Here is a 15897-nt window from a genome sequence, read left to right as displayed (position 1 = left end):
ATAAATGATGTTTTTTTATTATGTATATAAATAAATAACAGACGACTTTGAACTATGCTTTAAGCAAATGAATATAGAAATAATGAAACATAAACTTGGTATTTAAATAATCTTAATAATATCAAATATATTTTATAAATATATTGCTGCTCAAACACTTAAAGTAGGCCTTTAAAATAAAACTATAATTATTATTAGAACTTTTAGATAAATATAAAACTATATTTATCAGCTATTTAACGGCATGTGTTCTTTAGGGGAAATACATTATTAGAACAAAATTACACAGTATATGAACACCTATTATGATCAAACCCAAAACGCACCGTAAACACGATCCTGAAAATTAAAGGACACACAGAACAAGATCAAGAAGTATCATCATGGGTAATCTGTTTTAAACATTTCACGAGTGAAATACGAAGTGAGTTCTGCTTTTCGGGTTTCATTATAACTTTAAGAATTTTCAATTTCAACAATATTTTACTAAGATATTTAAGAAAAATATTTTAAAATAAAATTATTTTTGTGTCAACAGTGTCGAAGGCGGAAATTTTATCCGGGCCAGAGTTGTTCGTGAGAGCGGGCTCTGATATCAATCTCACTTGCGTCGCTAAGCACGCCCCCGATCCTCCGAGGTGAGTAAAGATTTTTATTTATCGACATCCCATAGGCCTTTATTTTAAGATGTTTTTTAATAGTTGCCTCGTAATGCGAAACAGCGATTTAGGCAAAAAATGTTGTACATTTAATTGTTTGGTTAATTTAAGATTAAGTTTAAGTAATTTTATTCACACAACTCATACAAGTACAACGGTAGAAAACTTTTGAGGCAAGTTAATTAAACTCATTAAAGTTTCTTCACAAGTTGTTAGTACTTCGTGTGTTACATTTCTGGTGTTTCTTAACTTTGGAAAACTTCAAATTATGTTATAGAGTACACCGTTTATTTTTTTTACCTTGAAATCATATTCAAGTCTAAGACGGAAAATTACGCAAATAGAGGATTGTGTTACACTTTTATGAAGGTTGAGGGTGATAATTTGATGAAAAGTAATTATTTTTGTTCTTTAATAGTTTATTTCTGAATTAATCAGGTAACTGACTGATTTTTTCACATAACTTAATTTATATAAAAAAATTACTATTATTAATTTTTATTTTGCTATAGAAGTTAAAAAATGTAATGTAACGATTCAAAATTCTTTTAAAAAAACCTTTTAGATAAAACAACTATGTTTTCTTGTATTTATATATGTAATATATATAAGTCAATTAAAACCAAAGACCCAGCTTAATACCAGGGTTCGAGTGAACACATAATATTTTATAAAAACCCGAGCATTCTATCATTGGATTGCATATTCGTGAGCTGAATTATCTCATCAGTCTAAAAGGGTAGGCCTGCATCGGATATATCTTTAATGTAATCAAAGCGTGAGACGAGCGCAGACAAATACAGTTGACTTGACTCAAACTTAATGCTAGTTTTAATCTTACTCATATTATAAATTGGAAAGTAACTCTGCCTGTCTGTTATGCTTTTATGGCTAAACCATTGAAGCGATTTTGATAATATTTGGTGTGAAGGAAGCTTCAACCCTCAGAAATGGCATACTTACGTAACCTAAGTTAACATTAATTAGTCGGTAAGTAATCATTAAGTTACTAGTAATATATTTTTGTGATAGAAATATAAGTTAAATGAAATTTGTTTACATATGCAAACTGCACAGTTATAGTACAGGCAACGACTATCGAAACCATACATGACTACGTTACATAATGCTTACTTGCGAGATTTGTTCTCCGCATTTAACCCCAACAACATAATTGTAAGACATTTGTAATTCAAGTAATAATAATATATCAAATAACTTAATATAAAATAACTCACTTGATTCGATTTACAGTACAGTAGAGTACAATAGCAGCCTGTTAGGGAACTGCTGATCCTCTCCCTTTTGAGGAGAAGGTTTGGAGCTTATTCCACCACGCTTTTCCAATACGGGTTGGTAGAATACACATGTGGCAGAATTTCAATTAAATTAGACACATGCAGGTTTCTTCACGATATTTTTTTCATCGTCAAGCACGATATGTATTATAAACACAAATTAAGCACTAAAAATTCAGTGGTGCTTGCCCGGATTCGAACCCACGATCATCGGTTAAGATTCACGCGTTCTAACCACTAGGCCATTCGGTTTAATCTTAGTAAAATAAATTACATAAACTTATTTATTTACTTTATGTATTATCAAATCATGTTACAAAATTTCAATTTAAAAATTTCTCTAAAAAATATGATGTTTACTTTAGCAATAAAACCCTTTTACAGTTAAAAATGTTTTAATATTTTTACATAAAGATGATGACAGTAAGTATTTAAGTAATCGTGTTTTAATATAATTTGAAAATAGAAGAAACATATTTTATCTAAAATTTGGCTTAAATAATAGAGGATATTGATAAATAACTCCTAAATGGATAGAATTTCATAATTGTATTAATGTTGTAATGTCTTAAATGATTTTCAAAATAAATCTTTAAACTAAGCCATTGGCTTTATTCAAAAAAAAAAACTTTACCGAGCGCGCTTTATTTAACTAGCGTCAAATCCAGTACAGTGCTTATGATGTAATCTAAGTTTCTGTTAAATTTCGTCTGAACCCACACAACTTGATCTCTTGAAAGAAATATACAGACTATGATCGAGTTCCACTTTTTTAGTTTCCTGTAATATTTTCAAATTTATTATATATTTCATAATAGGTGGGTAGTGGGTGGGTTATATGAAGGTATTAACCATGTACGAGATGAATATCTCTTACACTGGCCCACTCGCCTTACAAACCAGAACACAACAATGCTCAGTATTGCTATTTGTGTGGAGTATGTTATGAATGGGTGTAACCTACCCAGAAAAACTTGTTGACAACTATACACGAAATAAATAACATACTATTCTGGGCATAACATAAATCTTACTTCATTTCAAGTTTTGATAGAATAATTACGATTAGTAAGAGTAAAGAAATGAATAAATATGAAATCGCTAAACAAAGACTGTTCGAATCTGATCTGAATCTATTTTCAATAAAGAAAAGACTGTCTTCAGAGAATCTTCAAGTTTCTCTTTGTCTCCATTATCTTAAGTCTAGTCTTTAACTTGTTTAAGACGAGAAAATAAACTGGCGATAGTATTTGCAGCAGCTAAAGTATAAAATAAGCTAGTCCTTCCACTGCTAATGCGACGCCAAATATAGGATCTAAGATTTTATATCTATAAATACGTCCTCACGGACTGTCGGACGGCAATCTGACACAATCGGATAAAATTCAAGGAATCAACGGCTTAATGTATTTACCAAGACACCGGAGTGTACACATTTCCAACTTCCAGACTCCAAACTTCTACTGAGAATTTGACAGAAAAATCCAATAACTATTTTTATTGGCCTGACCTAGGGTTTTAACCCAGGACCTTAGAATCTGCGGTCTTATATTCAGCCACTAGACCAACGACAGTTTAGGATTTTACACCCTACAAACTGGAACACAGCAACACAGAATGTTACTGCCATCCTCCCATTCCGGTCGAAAAAAAAAAATTATATAAAAATTTTGAATTATATTATTCTCATCTTCTAAATATATAACCGTGATACAATTTTATTAATCATATTCAAACGAGAAAAAAAATAAAAAATAAATCCAGGACCGCCATCAATAACTTTAGCGGTTTCGTTTTAATAAACTTAATGTGTTTTTTCACACGACCTAAATATTTCCACATCCATAAACATGATAAGCTTATTTTCTGATAAAAGGGTCGGTCGAGGTCCCTAAGTGAGGCATTCTTTGCCTATCAACATTTAATGGTACCATGTGCCTGAGATCTTTCAGCGAGGGACCTTCAATTTGAATATTGATAGGCTGATACGCTGTATAAGAAACTCGGAGATCGAATATTTTATTCTGGACGTCCTCTCATAAAATGTATTGAAATGTGAATCATGGGTTAACCAATAGGTCTAATTTTTCCTACTTGTAAATATTATATTTTTAAATTAAATATTATTTTTTCACGTTTCTATCCAATTGTATGTCCTCTTTAGATGTTGTCTGAAACAATTATAATGCCGCCTTTTGTAAACGTATTCGTAAATAATTTAATGTCTGTATTCTCTTTTTTCTTATATATAGAATATTATTTATTTGTGTTTGAAATAATGTCGCAATACTAAGCAATAGATTTTTTTAATAATATAGGTACGTTTATAAGCGGACGAGCATATGGGCCACCAGATGGTATGTGGTAACCAACGCCAATAGACATTGACAATGTAAGAAATGTTAACCAACTTTGGGAACTAAGATGTTATGTCCCTTGTGCCCGTCATTAATTACACTGGCTCACTCACCCTTCAAACTAGAACACAACAATACCAAGTATTGCTGTTTTTCGGTAGAATATCTGATGAGTGGGTGGTACCTACCGAGACGAGCTTGCACAAAGCCCTGCCACCAGTTAAAAGTTAAACGCTTAATGGCGTTACTTTGTACACGTTGTTCAGCCGTCAGTGGGTGATTTGTTAAACAATGTTGTTGCCTTCTTCTTTCGAATGTCAAATCAATAATGACAGAAAGAGCGAAATGAGTTTAACAAGTTTAACAAAGCGGCCGCTAAGCAAAGTTTATAAGTAACGCCGTAAAATTTTCGATACATTTCCGTAGTTAAAAGTTACCTATAATTGTTCCACTTGGATTTTTGTCGGTATATCCCTCTGACACAGATATACTCATCAAATTGGTTCAGTTTATTTTAAGGGCACTCTTAAATATGTCTGGTGTTTCCATTAAATATTTAGTGTACAGATAGCAAAATTAAAAATAAATTCGGTACTCGTATTGTACACCAGTATTTATGTATTAATTATATACACACATCACATATTCTGTCGCCAAACAGCAATACTTAGTATTGTAGTGTTTCTGTTGGAAGGGTGAGTAAGCCAGTGTAACTACAAGCGCAAGGGACATAACATCTGAATTCTCAAGGTTGGAGGTGCGTTGTTGATATAAGGAATGGTTAATATTTCTTAGTTGATTGTAAAAATATATAAATAAATATCTCATTGTACATTTATGTGTTATTTATGGTTATATTTTCTTTTAAACGACTGAGTACCTGCAGTGCAATTCTGTGAGAACACTCTTCATATATCAACCAAAAAATGTTGATAACCGACTTACACTGACTGATACTTGTTATAATTATAATAGTCACCGTATGTCACTTTTGACGCTTCAAAATCGTATGCAGAATAGAATTTTGATTTTTACTTGCAGAAAATAACACAGATCATCTAACACAATTATCAAATTCAGTGTCATACAAATACAATTTGGCCGGCTTCATCGTCATACATACGTCTTCTTTTTACTTTTTTATACAATTGTACTCTAAAAAATAATAAAAATATTTTGTGGTAAGTTAAAAACCTTATCAGCCTACTTGAATAATGAATCATTTGATTGGTTTGAAAACGATTCAAATAAGCACATTACAATGTCTAATGACAAATAAATATAGCGTCCAACTAGTAGCCATACATACAACATGCCACAAGTTAAACAACGCAACAAATACACTTCGCAAATAAAGTTACACGCTACGTACATAAAACCCCAGATAAATGTCTATTTTAAGACTAATTTGAAGTCAAAAACAATGTAAAGTATGCTAGAGAATTACATATTCATATAATCTGAAACACTTGAAATTCAATAGAGAAAATGGTTGGAGCTCATCCAACACCTGGGATCAACTCATTAAACATTAAAACAGTATCAGTTCGAAACGCTGTAAGAACCTTCTACGTGCTTCCGATCGTTACTCAAAATATACCCTCGGGAACTGTTCCCTGTACTTGAAAATGAAACAGAACCTGCAGTACGGTTATTCTGTACGAACAAACTCGAAATTCACCGCTGATAATGGTCGTGAAATGTCAGAAAGTGATATGCGATATTGATCATTATTATTTTAATTATTTATTTAACAAACAATAATGTATACATAACCAATGATCGCGGGTTCAAACCCGGGCAAGCACCACTGAATTTTCATGTGCTTAATTTGTGTTTATAATTCGTCTCGTGCTTGACGGCGAAGGAAAACATCGTAAAGAAAATTGCATGCGTCTAATTTCGTTGAAATTCTGCCACATGTTTATTCTACCAACCCGCATTGGAACAGCGTGGTAGAATAAGCTCCAAACTTTCTCCTCAAAAGGGCGAAGAGGCCTTAGCCCAGCAGTGGGAGATTAACAGGCCGTTACTGTACTGTAATGTATACATTTAGTGTCCCTAACTTATAGATACATTACAATTACGTACTTATTCAATGAGTACAAGCGCCCAAACTGGGCCGAGTGTGTCTCTGTCTCAAACGCTACTCTCTTCCGTGCACTTTTAAAATACAATTTTAAAAGTGTACGTTACATGTTAAAATGTAGTACAACTCAATAAAAGAAAAATATGCTTATGATAACATTATTTATTCATCCACCGACTCATTTCAGTGAATGCGACCTTCTATATAATTTTTTTATACCAAAATTAAATATCATTAACTAATAAACATCGGGATGGTTGGCGTTATATGGGGGACGCTTAAGTCTAGCAGTGGACGGCAAAAGGCTGAAAAAAAATACATAACATTTTATGAATACACCCATCAAAATCGTATATCACCATAAGTCTGTACTCAACATTTCACGTGTGAGTGATGAAATGAGTTCTTACAGAATAGCACTGCTGTACACTTGAGATGTTCAAAATCTTCACTCAGATATTAAGTTTTGCTATCAAAGTAATACCGACGTTCAGACGTTTTACTGCTAACCTACTTTATGAGTTAAGTTTTACTCATGATGGAGTCAATTGCGGTTTGTCTAGTACGTTTAATATTGTCACTATGATATATACGTAACTTCGTTATGTTAACTCACAACATTGATGTTTTATATTTAACGTACAATACATTGATAGATTTAAATAAATTAATATTTCCAATTAAATAAGTTTATTTATTTATCGATATAATAAATTCACAAAATTACCAACAAAAAATTACGACGATAATAGAAATATTCAAAAATACTATCGAATGACACTATACTCGTAAAATAAACAATTATAATGATAACATTTTACTAAAATAAAAGAAGGTAAGGGAAATAAATAACAAAAATAACATGGCAATCAAACTATAAAAAATAAAACTTCAAAAACTGCTGTTAAATAAGTGTTTTCATTAAAATTATCTTAAAACTAAAATGACTATGGCTGAGAATATCGATTTCATTACACACTCTCATACAACGATTTAAGGTTGAATATTTACCGGTATTTGTATTATATCTAGAAATCGCAAATGTTTGTTTAATTGGAAAACGGAACATATCCTATATTGATGAAACTCCAAGATAGATTTGATATAGTAGTTTCGGTGAATCAATTTGACAATATATAGTATGTATTACTAGCAAAACCCAGCAGACGTTATTTTATCAAAGTGAATCGTGTAAAAATCGTCTCTATTTATTCATTTATTATACTATGAAGAAATATATTCAACTGTCAAACAGAAATACTACACAGTATGCTGTGTTACGGTTTAAATGATAAATGAGTCAGTGTTGAGCCTTACAGGCATAAGGGCAAAACATCTCAGATATTGTGATGGGCGACGCATTGGTCGTGTAAAAAGTGGTTTATATTTATCACAATGATAGTGTCTAAGAACGAAATTGATTACTAACCTAAGCTCCTTTTCTTTCGCGTTCCGGGTCAGGAAGTATTTTGTATACAAGTATGTATTATGTATTTATACAATCATTTAAAATTATATGTACATATATCAGTCGGCTGTTACCTATAACACAGGTATAGAGAGTCTCCTATATACCTACCTATAGTCATCTGTTCCTACCTTAGGAACAGATGACCGTGGCGGGCAACAGATAAAAAAGGACAAAAAATACATCTAACCATAAAGTTGCTAATATGAGTACTTCTGTTTTAAGTTAAAATATAAGAAATATATTCTACTACAAAGAGATTCTATTCACTTTGTTCAAACTCTCAACTGGATGTAGCACGACTTCTATATAGTTCAACTGATCGCCATGAGAATTAATTTATACAATATATATTGTCAAATTGATTCACCGAAACTCAATTCTCAAATCTGCCTTGTTCCATGAAAATACCCTCGTTTTCTAAGTAAACAAATATTTTTGATTACTTACTTCCTAAAAAAACATAAAATAAATTGTAGGTTGTTGGAATAGCCGAGATGGCCTCGTGGTAAGAACTCGTGAATCTTAACCGATAATCGTGGGCTCAAACCCGGGCAAGCATCACTGAATATTCATGTGCTTAATTTGTGTTTATAATTCATCTCGTGCTTAACAGTGAAGGAAAACATCGTGAGGAAACCTGCATGTGTCTCTTTCATTGAAATTCTGCCACATGTGTATTCTACAAACCCGCATTGCAGCAGTGTGGTGGAATAAGTTCCAAACCTTCACCTCAAAATGGAGAGGAGGCCTTAGCCCTTACATTAACAGGCTGTTACTGTACTTTACTGTCATTGTAAGTACGTAAAAAGCCATTATTACATCAGTACGACGTAATGTTACAATATTGTACATCGTGAACTTCAAGAGCTTGCTGTTCATTGTTTAAAGCAAACTCTACCTAGCTTTCAGATTTGTGGTAGGTGTATCCGCTCACTTGCTGGCTACGAACCGACACCGTGAATACAATATGCATAAAATTAACATTAACTTGTATTAACATTTCTATTTAAAACTAAATTTCATTATAAGGTATAAATAAGGTTATGGATCTTACCTTATTAAGTGTAAAAAAAAATTTACGTCGAGGGGTTGATATCTAATACACACAAAATACTGATAGGGCTGCTCAAAAAATACGGTGAAAATATTTATTACGTATAAAATTTTATTTGAGCTTCTTCAAAATGTTCTCCTTAGCTATACACTTATCTCAGTGTTGATTCCATGATTGAAAGCATTTTTGGAAGGCTTCTGTCGAAAAGTCCTTCAGCTGCTCTGTCGTGGTTATGTCATGTCGTGGTTCGTTCCGTTTTGAAAGAGGGAACACTTTGAATAAATACAACGTTAATCGATAAATATGACTGATATTTAGATCCGTTCTTCTTAAAATAAACATAAAACACACTACTAGAGGTATTTTGTTAATAGTTTTTGACATACAGTTCTTTGGCTAATAAGATAAAATCTAACTGTTAAATGCACCAGAATCTTTACTTCAAATCTATATAAACTACCTAATATTATAAATAAATGTGAGTTCGTTAGTTACGCTATTACGCCTTTATGGATTTATATTATCCTATCATTATGGATTTTGCATACACGTCTTTAGGGGTTCAGAAAATCTAGGGGTACCTTAAATCTTCCCCCCCCACTTACATGCAGGCAAAGCAACAGGTAGGGACTAATAATATATATGCATTTCCAGACAATAACAACTTGTATCTGAAGATTAATTAATAGTAAAATATCAAACTAATATGCACGCAACTAATTTAACAACAAAACATTTCTTGTATGGGTCTTAGACTCGTACAAGAAATATTCGGTATTAATTTCGTCCGACAGAATTTGAGTCATTCTTGCTCAAGCTGTCAGAGCGTGTCTTATCGTGTAACATCGCTGAATAAAAAATATTGATAAGCAATTGATGTTTTTTTTTTAAATATTACTATTGCATCAACTGTGAGCACTGATGATGAGCCCCGCCCCGCCCTAAAAGAAATTGTAGTCATTTTTTTAATTTAAAAGCTTAAAAGCAATTCGTGTTATTAGGGATGTTCTAATATTTCTGTTTACCTCTCCAAAAGTTGACCTGTCAGGTCAGGATCAAACCTGCGGCTTTTATATCGCTAGGCGGACCGTAAACCATTGCGCTATTGAAGCTTAAATTATGACGTCATGCTGACTTAACTATTTTTAAAAGAACACTTCGTAATTCGTCTCACGTCATATATTATATACGTTTAAAGGATATTTTTAAAGTAATCGAAATCGTCATCGTATATTTGTGTAATTTCGTTTTTGTACTATTAGCTGGTTCTAATATATGTATAACTGAACGTTTTGTAATTACAAGTTACTAATTACCGCCCGCGGCTTTGTACGCGTGCGAGGGTGAGGGATCCATTAGTTACCCTGTGTTCTGTTCTTTACTAATATTCGATTGAGTAGTTTAGACGTGAAAGCGTAACAAACAAATAAACAAACTCACTTTTGTATTTATAATATTATATAAAATGACACCTATCGATCTAACTTTACTGTACAACCTTATTATTGACTGACAATATTTCTTGTTATTTAAATATTCAGCCCTTGGATTGTTTAAACATAAACCATTAAAAGAAGTCACTAATGTGTATTGTTTACCCATTTAGCTATTTAAATCTGGCCTATATGTTAACTATACACTGAATACAATCGGCCATAAATAATGTTCACACTTCAAACCAGAATACAATAATACAGTGTTTTGCTGTTTGCTGTTAGAATATCTGATAAGTGGGTCGTACTTTCTCAGATGGACTTGCACATAGCCCTTGAACAAGTAGCTTTGTTTGATTTCCAATTAAAATTGTGTATTCTCTTGCAGTTTTATATACTGGTACAGAGGGGAGCAAGTGGTCAATTATGCTCAACGCGGAGGCATAAGTGTTGAAACTGAACAGCGCACGCGTACCAGTCGCCTACTCATAGCTCGTGCAGCTCCCCACGATTCTGGAAACTACACATGCGCGCCCAGCAGTTCAGGTCAGTTTGTAACATTACATCTCAAAAGGTAGGTAAACAAATATAACTTGGCATATTTGAACACGTTATTGCTTTACAAGTTAAAATATTTGTGTTTTTAATGTAATTCCACAGACTAAGCTTACATTCTTTAATTTAACTGCTAGTGTTTATTTTTTCGTTTCAATTGCTCACAGCTTTTACAAAATTACAACAATATTTACATTGCAAACATTAACTATAATAATTTTATTTTTAAAATATAACCATTTATAGGTAGCCTGATTATTTTAAATTGATTTAACATTGATGACATAAATATATTCATATTATATATAATTTAGGTAGCATATTTATAACAATTATCATTTCTATTTTCGACAAACAGTTACTAAATATAAATTAAAATATAAAATATTGAGACGATAATTACTAAACTAACAAATTAATAATATTTTTTTATACATTAGTATTATTTCTTTGTGTCAGTTAAAGCAAATCACACAAGTAGTGCATAAAAATTTTATAGACTTCAAAAACACTTTTAAATCATTAAAAATCAGTTATTACATTCAAAAAACCAATTTTGGTGTTTATAATTTTATATTAAAACATTCGTATCTGTCTGCTTCGTACATACATACATATACTTATTTATTATTTTGACCAGTATGTAGCAAGCCATTGGTGGTTTCTGAATTCCGTCTCGTACATAATTTTATTATTCGTAAGAGAAACAAGTCGTTTCTCGAATATAGTAAAGGGACATAAATTATTTAAAAAATATATATTAAGCCGCTTACATATGATAGAAGTATGTATTTTGGTGAAAAATATTTCACTAAATAGTTCCTTTAAAAAGATGTCACTCAATGTCCTTGAATTTTACTTTCACGTCCAAATAAGTTTTACTTATCTTTAGTTACTATATAAATAAGCAAAGAAAATAATTCAGCATTTCTTTTTCCTTTGTTTGTCAAAGAATTTTTCCTTTTTTTAATTTTTAGTTCACAAACTTTAGTATCATCTATATTATGTAAAAAAATGGATAAGAGTAGATAGAAAACGTATTCGAAACATGCAACTTCAAATACGTTTTCTTGAAATTTTCAATATCAGTTATGGTTGAATTTCAACTTCACGAACAGTAGTATAACAAAATTTAAGTTAAACTTAGTTTTATATAGCCATTATGTTATATGCATTGCACACAAGTAGCTTAAATACCAGTGAACGCAATGCGGATACAACATGCGGAGACTAAATTCGGCTAACTTTGACTAACCAGAGTAACTTGTTCTGAAAATATGGGAAGTAAGTTATTATTCGTTATCGCATACGTGGGTTTTAGTTGCTAAACAAACTTTTGGTTAAGCAAAGTGATCAGCATCCATATAATGTAACCTCACAACTCCGTCATCTCGGCAAACTACTCGTGTAAACGTAACAAAATCGATCACTAGGGTTGCTGTATGTACGTTTCTTTTAAAGTAATCTTCTAGGAGAGTTAGTATTTTATATGATTGTTTGTGTTTTTTTGCAACGTATATATATATATATATATTTAGAAAATAGATACGTGGACGTGCGAGTGGGCCACATGATGGTAAATGGTTACCGCCGCAAATTGTAAGAAACCTTTGGAACTAAGGTTTTATGTCCCCGTGTCCCTGTAGTCACTTCAATACTGCCAAGTAAAATTATATTATGTGTGGGGTTTGTCCTCAATCCGTATTACTTTGAGTATTCAAGTCGCTATACATGTATAGTAACATCGTATGATTGTCATCAGGGAAAGGATGTGATGGGCATGTTAATACTGTGAATGTGTGTCTCGAGGTTCTACCACTCTAACCCTTATAATATTAACATAGTTGTGGGAAATACTTTTTATTTATATAATAACAGATTAAATGAGTTGCTGTCGTTATTTTATCTGTAATTTAACGTTAAGCTAATTAGTTTAGGTTTGAAATAAAATATTTATTATGATTAACTTATTCAGGTGCAACAAAAACTCGAATTTCAAGTGTCTATCAAATTTACTAGTGTCGACTCTAAATTGATAAATAAGTGGAAACGGCCATCTGAGACTTTTACGCGTTTGCACATTAAATATTATGAAACCAATATTTTGTTGCTGTTGTACGTGTGATATAATTCGTAATCAGTCGCCTACATTTAACCAAATACGTAGTTTGTTGTTTGTTTCTAGTATAATACTTTTGTTATTTTATAAAATTCAAAGGTTATATGCAATAAATTAATGCTAATAACACATTAAATGTATTGTAAACATCAAAGTAACTCATATTAGTTATCTAAGATTTGGAACAGAGTATATTGAAAAGTAAATGTAAACTATCAGTCAATGGACATCCCCCCACTTCTGGACAAAGGCCTTATTATCCTATTGAGAAGATACCAAGCCTATTGCTCTAGTCCAGGATACACGTCTCACTATGTCATCCAATATATGCAGGTTTCCTCACGATGTTTTGCTGTCTTCGATTAAAGAGTAAAACATATAAACACAAATTAAGCACCAAAAAACTCAAAATTGCTTTCCAGTGATTGAATTCGCAATCTTTGGTGAACATTTCAGTGTTTTCGCCACTGATCATCTCGGCAATATGCACAGAAGATATCCTAATTTATTCATCGAATTTTATCAAATAATGTCAATTTTTTTTTTTATAAATATATTACTGATATATTGAATTTAAAACCACCTTTATAAAAATATTCTCCACATATTTCTAAAAACAAATACAACACGGCTAATATAATGTTTGTCGATATTTTGATCCGTATTTAAATTTTAATAGGGTGCTACGATATTGGCAACGCTCGCTACATCGCTGGCTGATACGCTTTCCATAATAAAAATGTATTAGATTTTTAATATTATGAATATTTCATGCAGAATCCGCATCGGTGATTGTTCACGTGTTGAGCGGAGAGAGGCCGGCCGCCATGCAGAGCTCCGGTCCACCGCCGCCGCGCGTCTCACCCGCGGTTTTGGCTACCATAGCTACCGCCTCTACTGTCCATCGACGAAGACCCTGGCTGCCCGTCACTATATCCATCCTTGTCTACCAACTTACCTCAATCTTCATAGTCATGTTTATCGTTTTCACCAGTGTAGTTATTCAATTTTTCATAAATAAAACCCAAGGTCAATCAAACCTACGTGATTCAAGGTGACCAATTACGGATTGAATTTTAAAAGGGGATGTAATTATACATTATTTATAAGCTGCTTTGTGTAAATTAAAACTGTTAAATGAAACTGCGTTGAGCACGATGTGTATTTGAAATACAACGATTTTATAATATATTGTGACTTTTAATGGTCAGTAAATTATTTTATGACTTAAATATAATATAATGCGGATTCATTTAACTTATCAAATTAACATCCGACTTTAAAGACTAAATTAGGCAGTTAATGAATATAATAGCTCAATAAGTCCCTCATAAAAATGGAGGCTATTATTTCAATAATAATTGTCGTTAAGGATATTAACGTTTCGCATTTACGTCGGCCGGTTTAGGTATTTAAGAGATTATTCGTCGCTTATTCTCTTTCGTTTCTCCAGCTAAATACGGCCATTCTTAATCCTGTAGCAAGATTAAGAGCGAATCGATTTCATTATTCCGATCCGCTATGAGCTTAGATTCAATATAAGCAGAGCTTAAGTCAATGTGTTACTTATTTAAGACGGCGGTCGGTCAATTTACCACGTATTTGTTCCATCTAAACATTCGTGTAATACAAATAAACTGGCTTGTTATAAATACAACAAGTTACTGGATAAATATTTGATTTCATATTTAAAGTACATTATCGAGAACAATGTAAAGATACTGAGCATGTCAAGTACAAGGAACCAAGTAGGGTACGTCAAAAATTTTCCGCGAGAATTGCGACGTTGACAATTTTCAGTGAAATTGCTTCCAATATGGAGCACAAGCCGTGTTGTTGATCACGCGGGATAGTGAACAGACTATACAATAATGTTGCACGCTTGAGCGCTGTGTCAAGCTACTTGGGACCCGTGAATCAAATTTTCACTATCATCAATAAGTGCTTAGCATACTTTAAGGTGATTTGCATCCGCACGAAACTAATAAATTTTTAATTTCAGCTTTTATATACTATATAGGTTTTGTCTGTTTCGAAACTATCTAAAATGTATTGCTTAACAAAAACCTCTTTCATTTAATGATATAGTATTTAAATTGAGAGAGGCTGACAAGGTAAACACCTTCACCAATGAAACCTGGCGCTGTACGAATTAGAATCTTTATTATTTTATATTTTATAAAGCTATTGAGAACATGAAGAAAAGCTGGCTGGAAGCTCAGCAAAGACACCAGACACGCCAAGTCGTTCATCGTTTTGTTATTTAGAACTTTTCTCGCTAGAACCGAACGATTTCTCTTCTTATTTTACCTTTTGTTTATTCTCACCGCTTGGTATCGGCGAAAAGTAAATTTACGAGACAGTGTTAACGGTTCGGAATAACAACAAAAATACATCTACAAGTTTTGATACTTGATAAATTTATCAACTATCGAGTGTTCTTCTGGGTTCTTTTTACCTTATTCTTTTTATAGTTATGATTATTTACGTTAAATTATTATAAAATTAAGTTAGAATGTGTTTTTAGAAAACAAACTTATTATTATTTGAAACTGTAATCTTAAATTGTTTTCACTTTTGAGACTTTACGTATACATAATAGATTTTTTTTAAATGTTGGAATTGTCAAAGACATAAATTTCGTTTTCAATTTGATATTTTATCGTATTAATATTTGTGAATAATTTAAAAATAAATTATACTCATAGTTAGCGATGTATGCACTTTGTAAATACTAATTAAGGTTTTGTAAATAGCTGTATGTAAATAGGGTTAACATACTGTAAACATTATAATTTTCAACGGCTGAACGATATTGAATATAAAAGTTGTAACACTATCGTGTAAAACGCCACAGCTGTC

At 32.0% G+C, this 15897-nt stretch overlaps 1 protein-coding gene across 1 annotated transcript in view; it reads left to right on the top strand.

Annotated features, from left to right (window-relative positions):
• The window catches only part of LOC126773135 (hemicentin-2-like), a 52977-nt gene extending 37918 nt beyond the window's left edge, over positions 1–15059 (top strand). The window contains exons 5-7 of the mRNA XM_050493760.1: positions 539–638; positions 10750–10907; positions 13813–15059. Coding sequence (XP_050349717.1) covers positions 539–638; positions 10750–10907; positions 13813–14093 — 539 coding nt within the window. The 3' untranslated portion in view covers positions 14094–15059. The remainder of the gene's footprint in view (positions 1–538; positions 639–10749; positions 10908–13812) is intronic.
• Positions 15060–15897: the final 838 nt, after the last annotated feature.

This window comes from Nymphalis io, chromosome 14, assembly GCF_905147045.1.
Source record: "Nymphalis io chromosome 14, ilAglIoxx1.1, whole genome shotgun sequence".
NCBI classification, from domain to species: Eukaryota; Metazoa; Arthropoda; class Insecta; order Lepidoptera; family Nymphalidae; genus Nymphalis; species Nymphalis io.
This window is presented reverse-complemented; position numbering and strand designations above follow the sequence as displayed.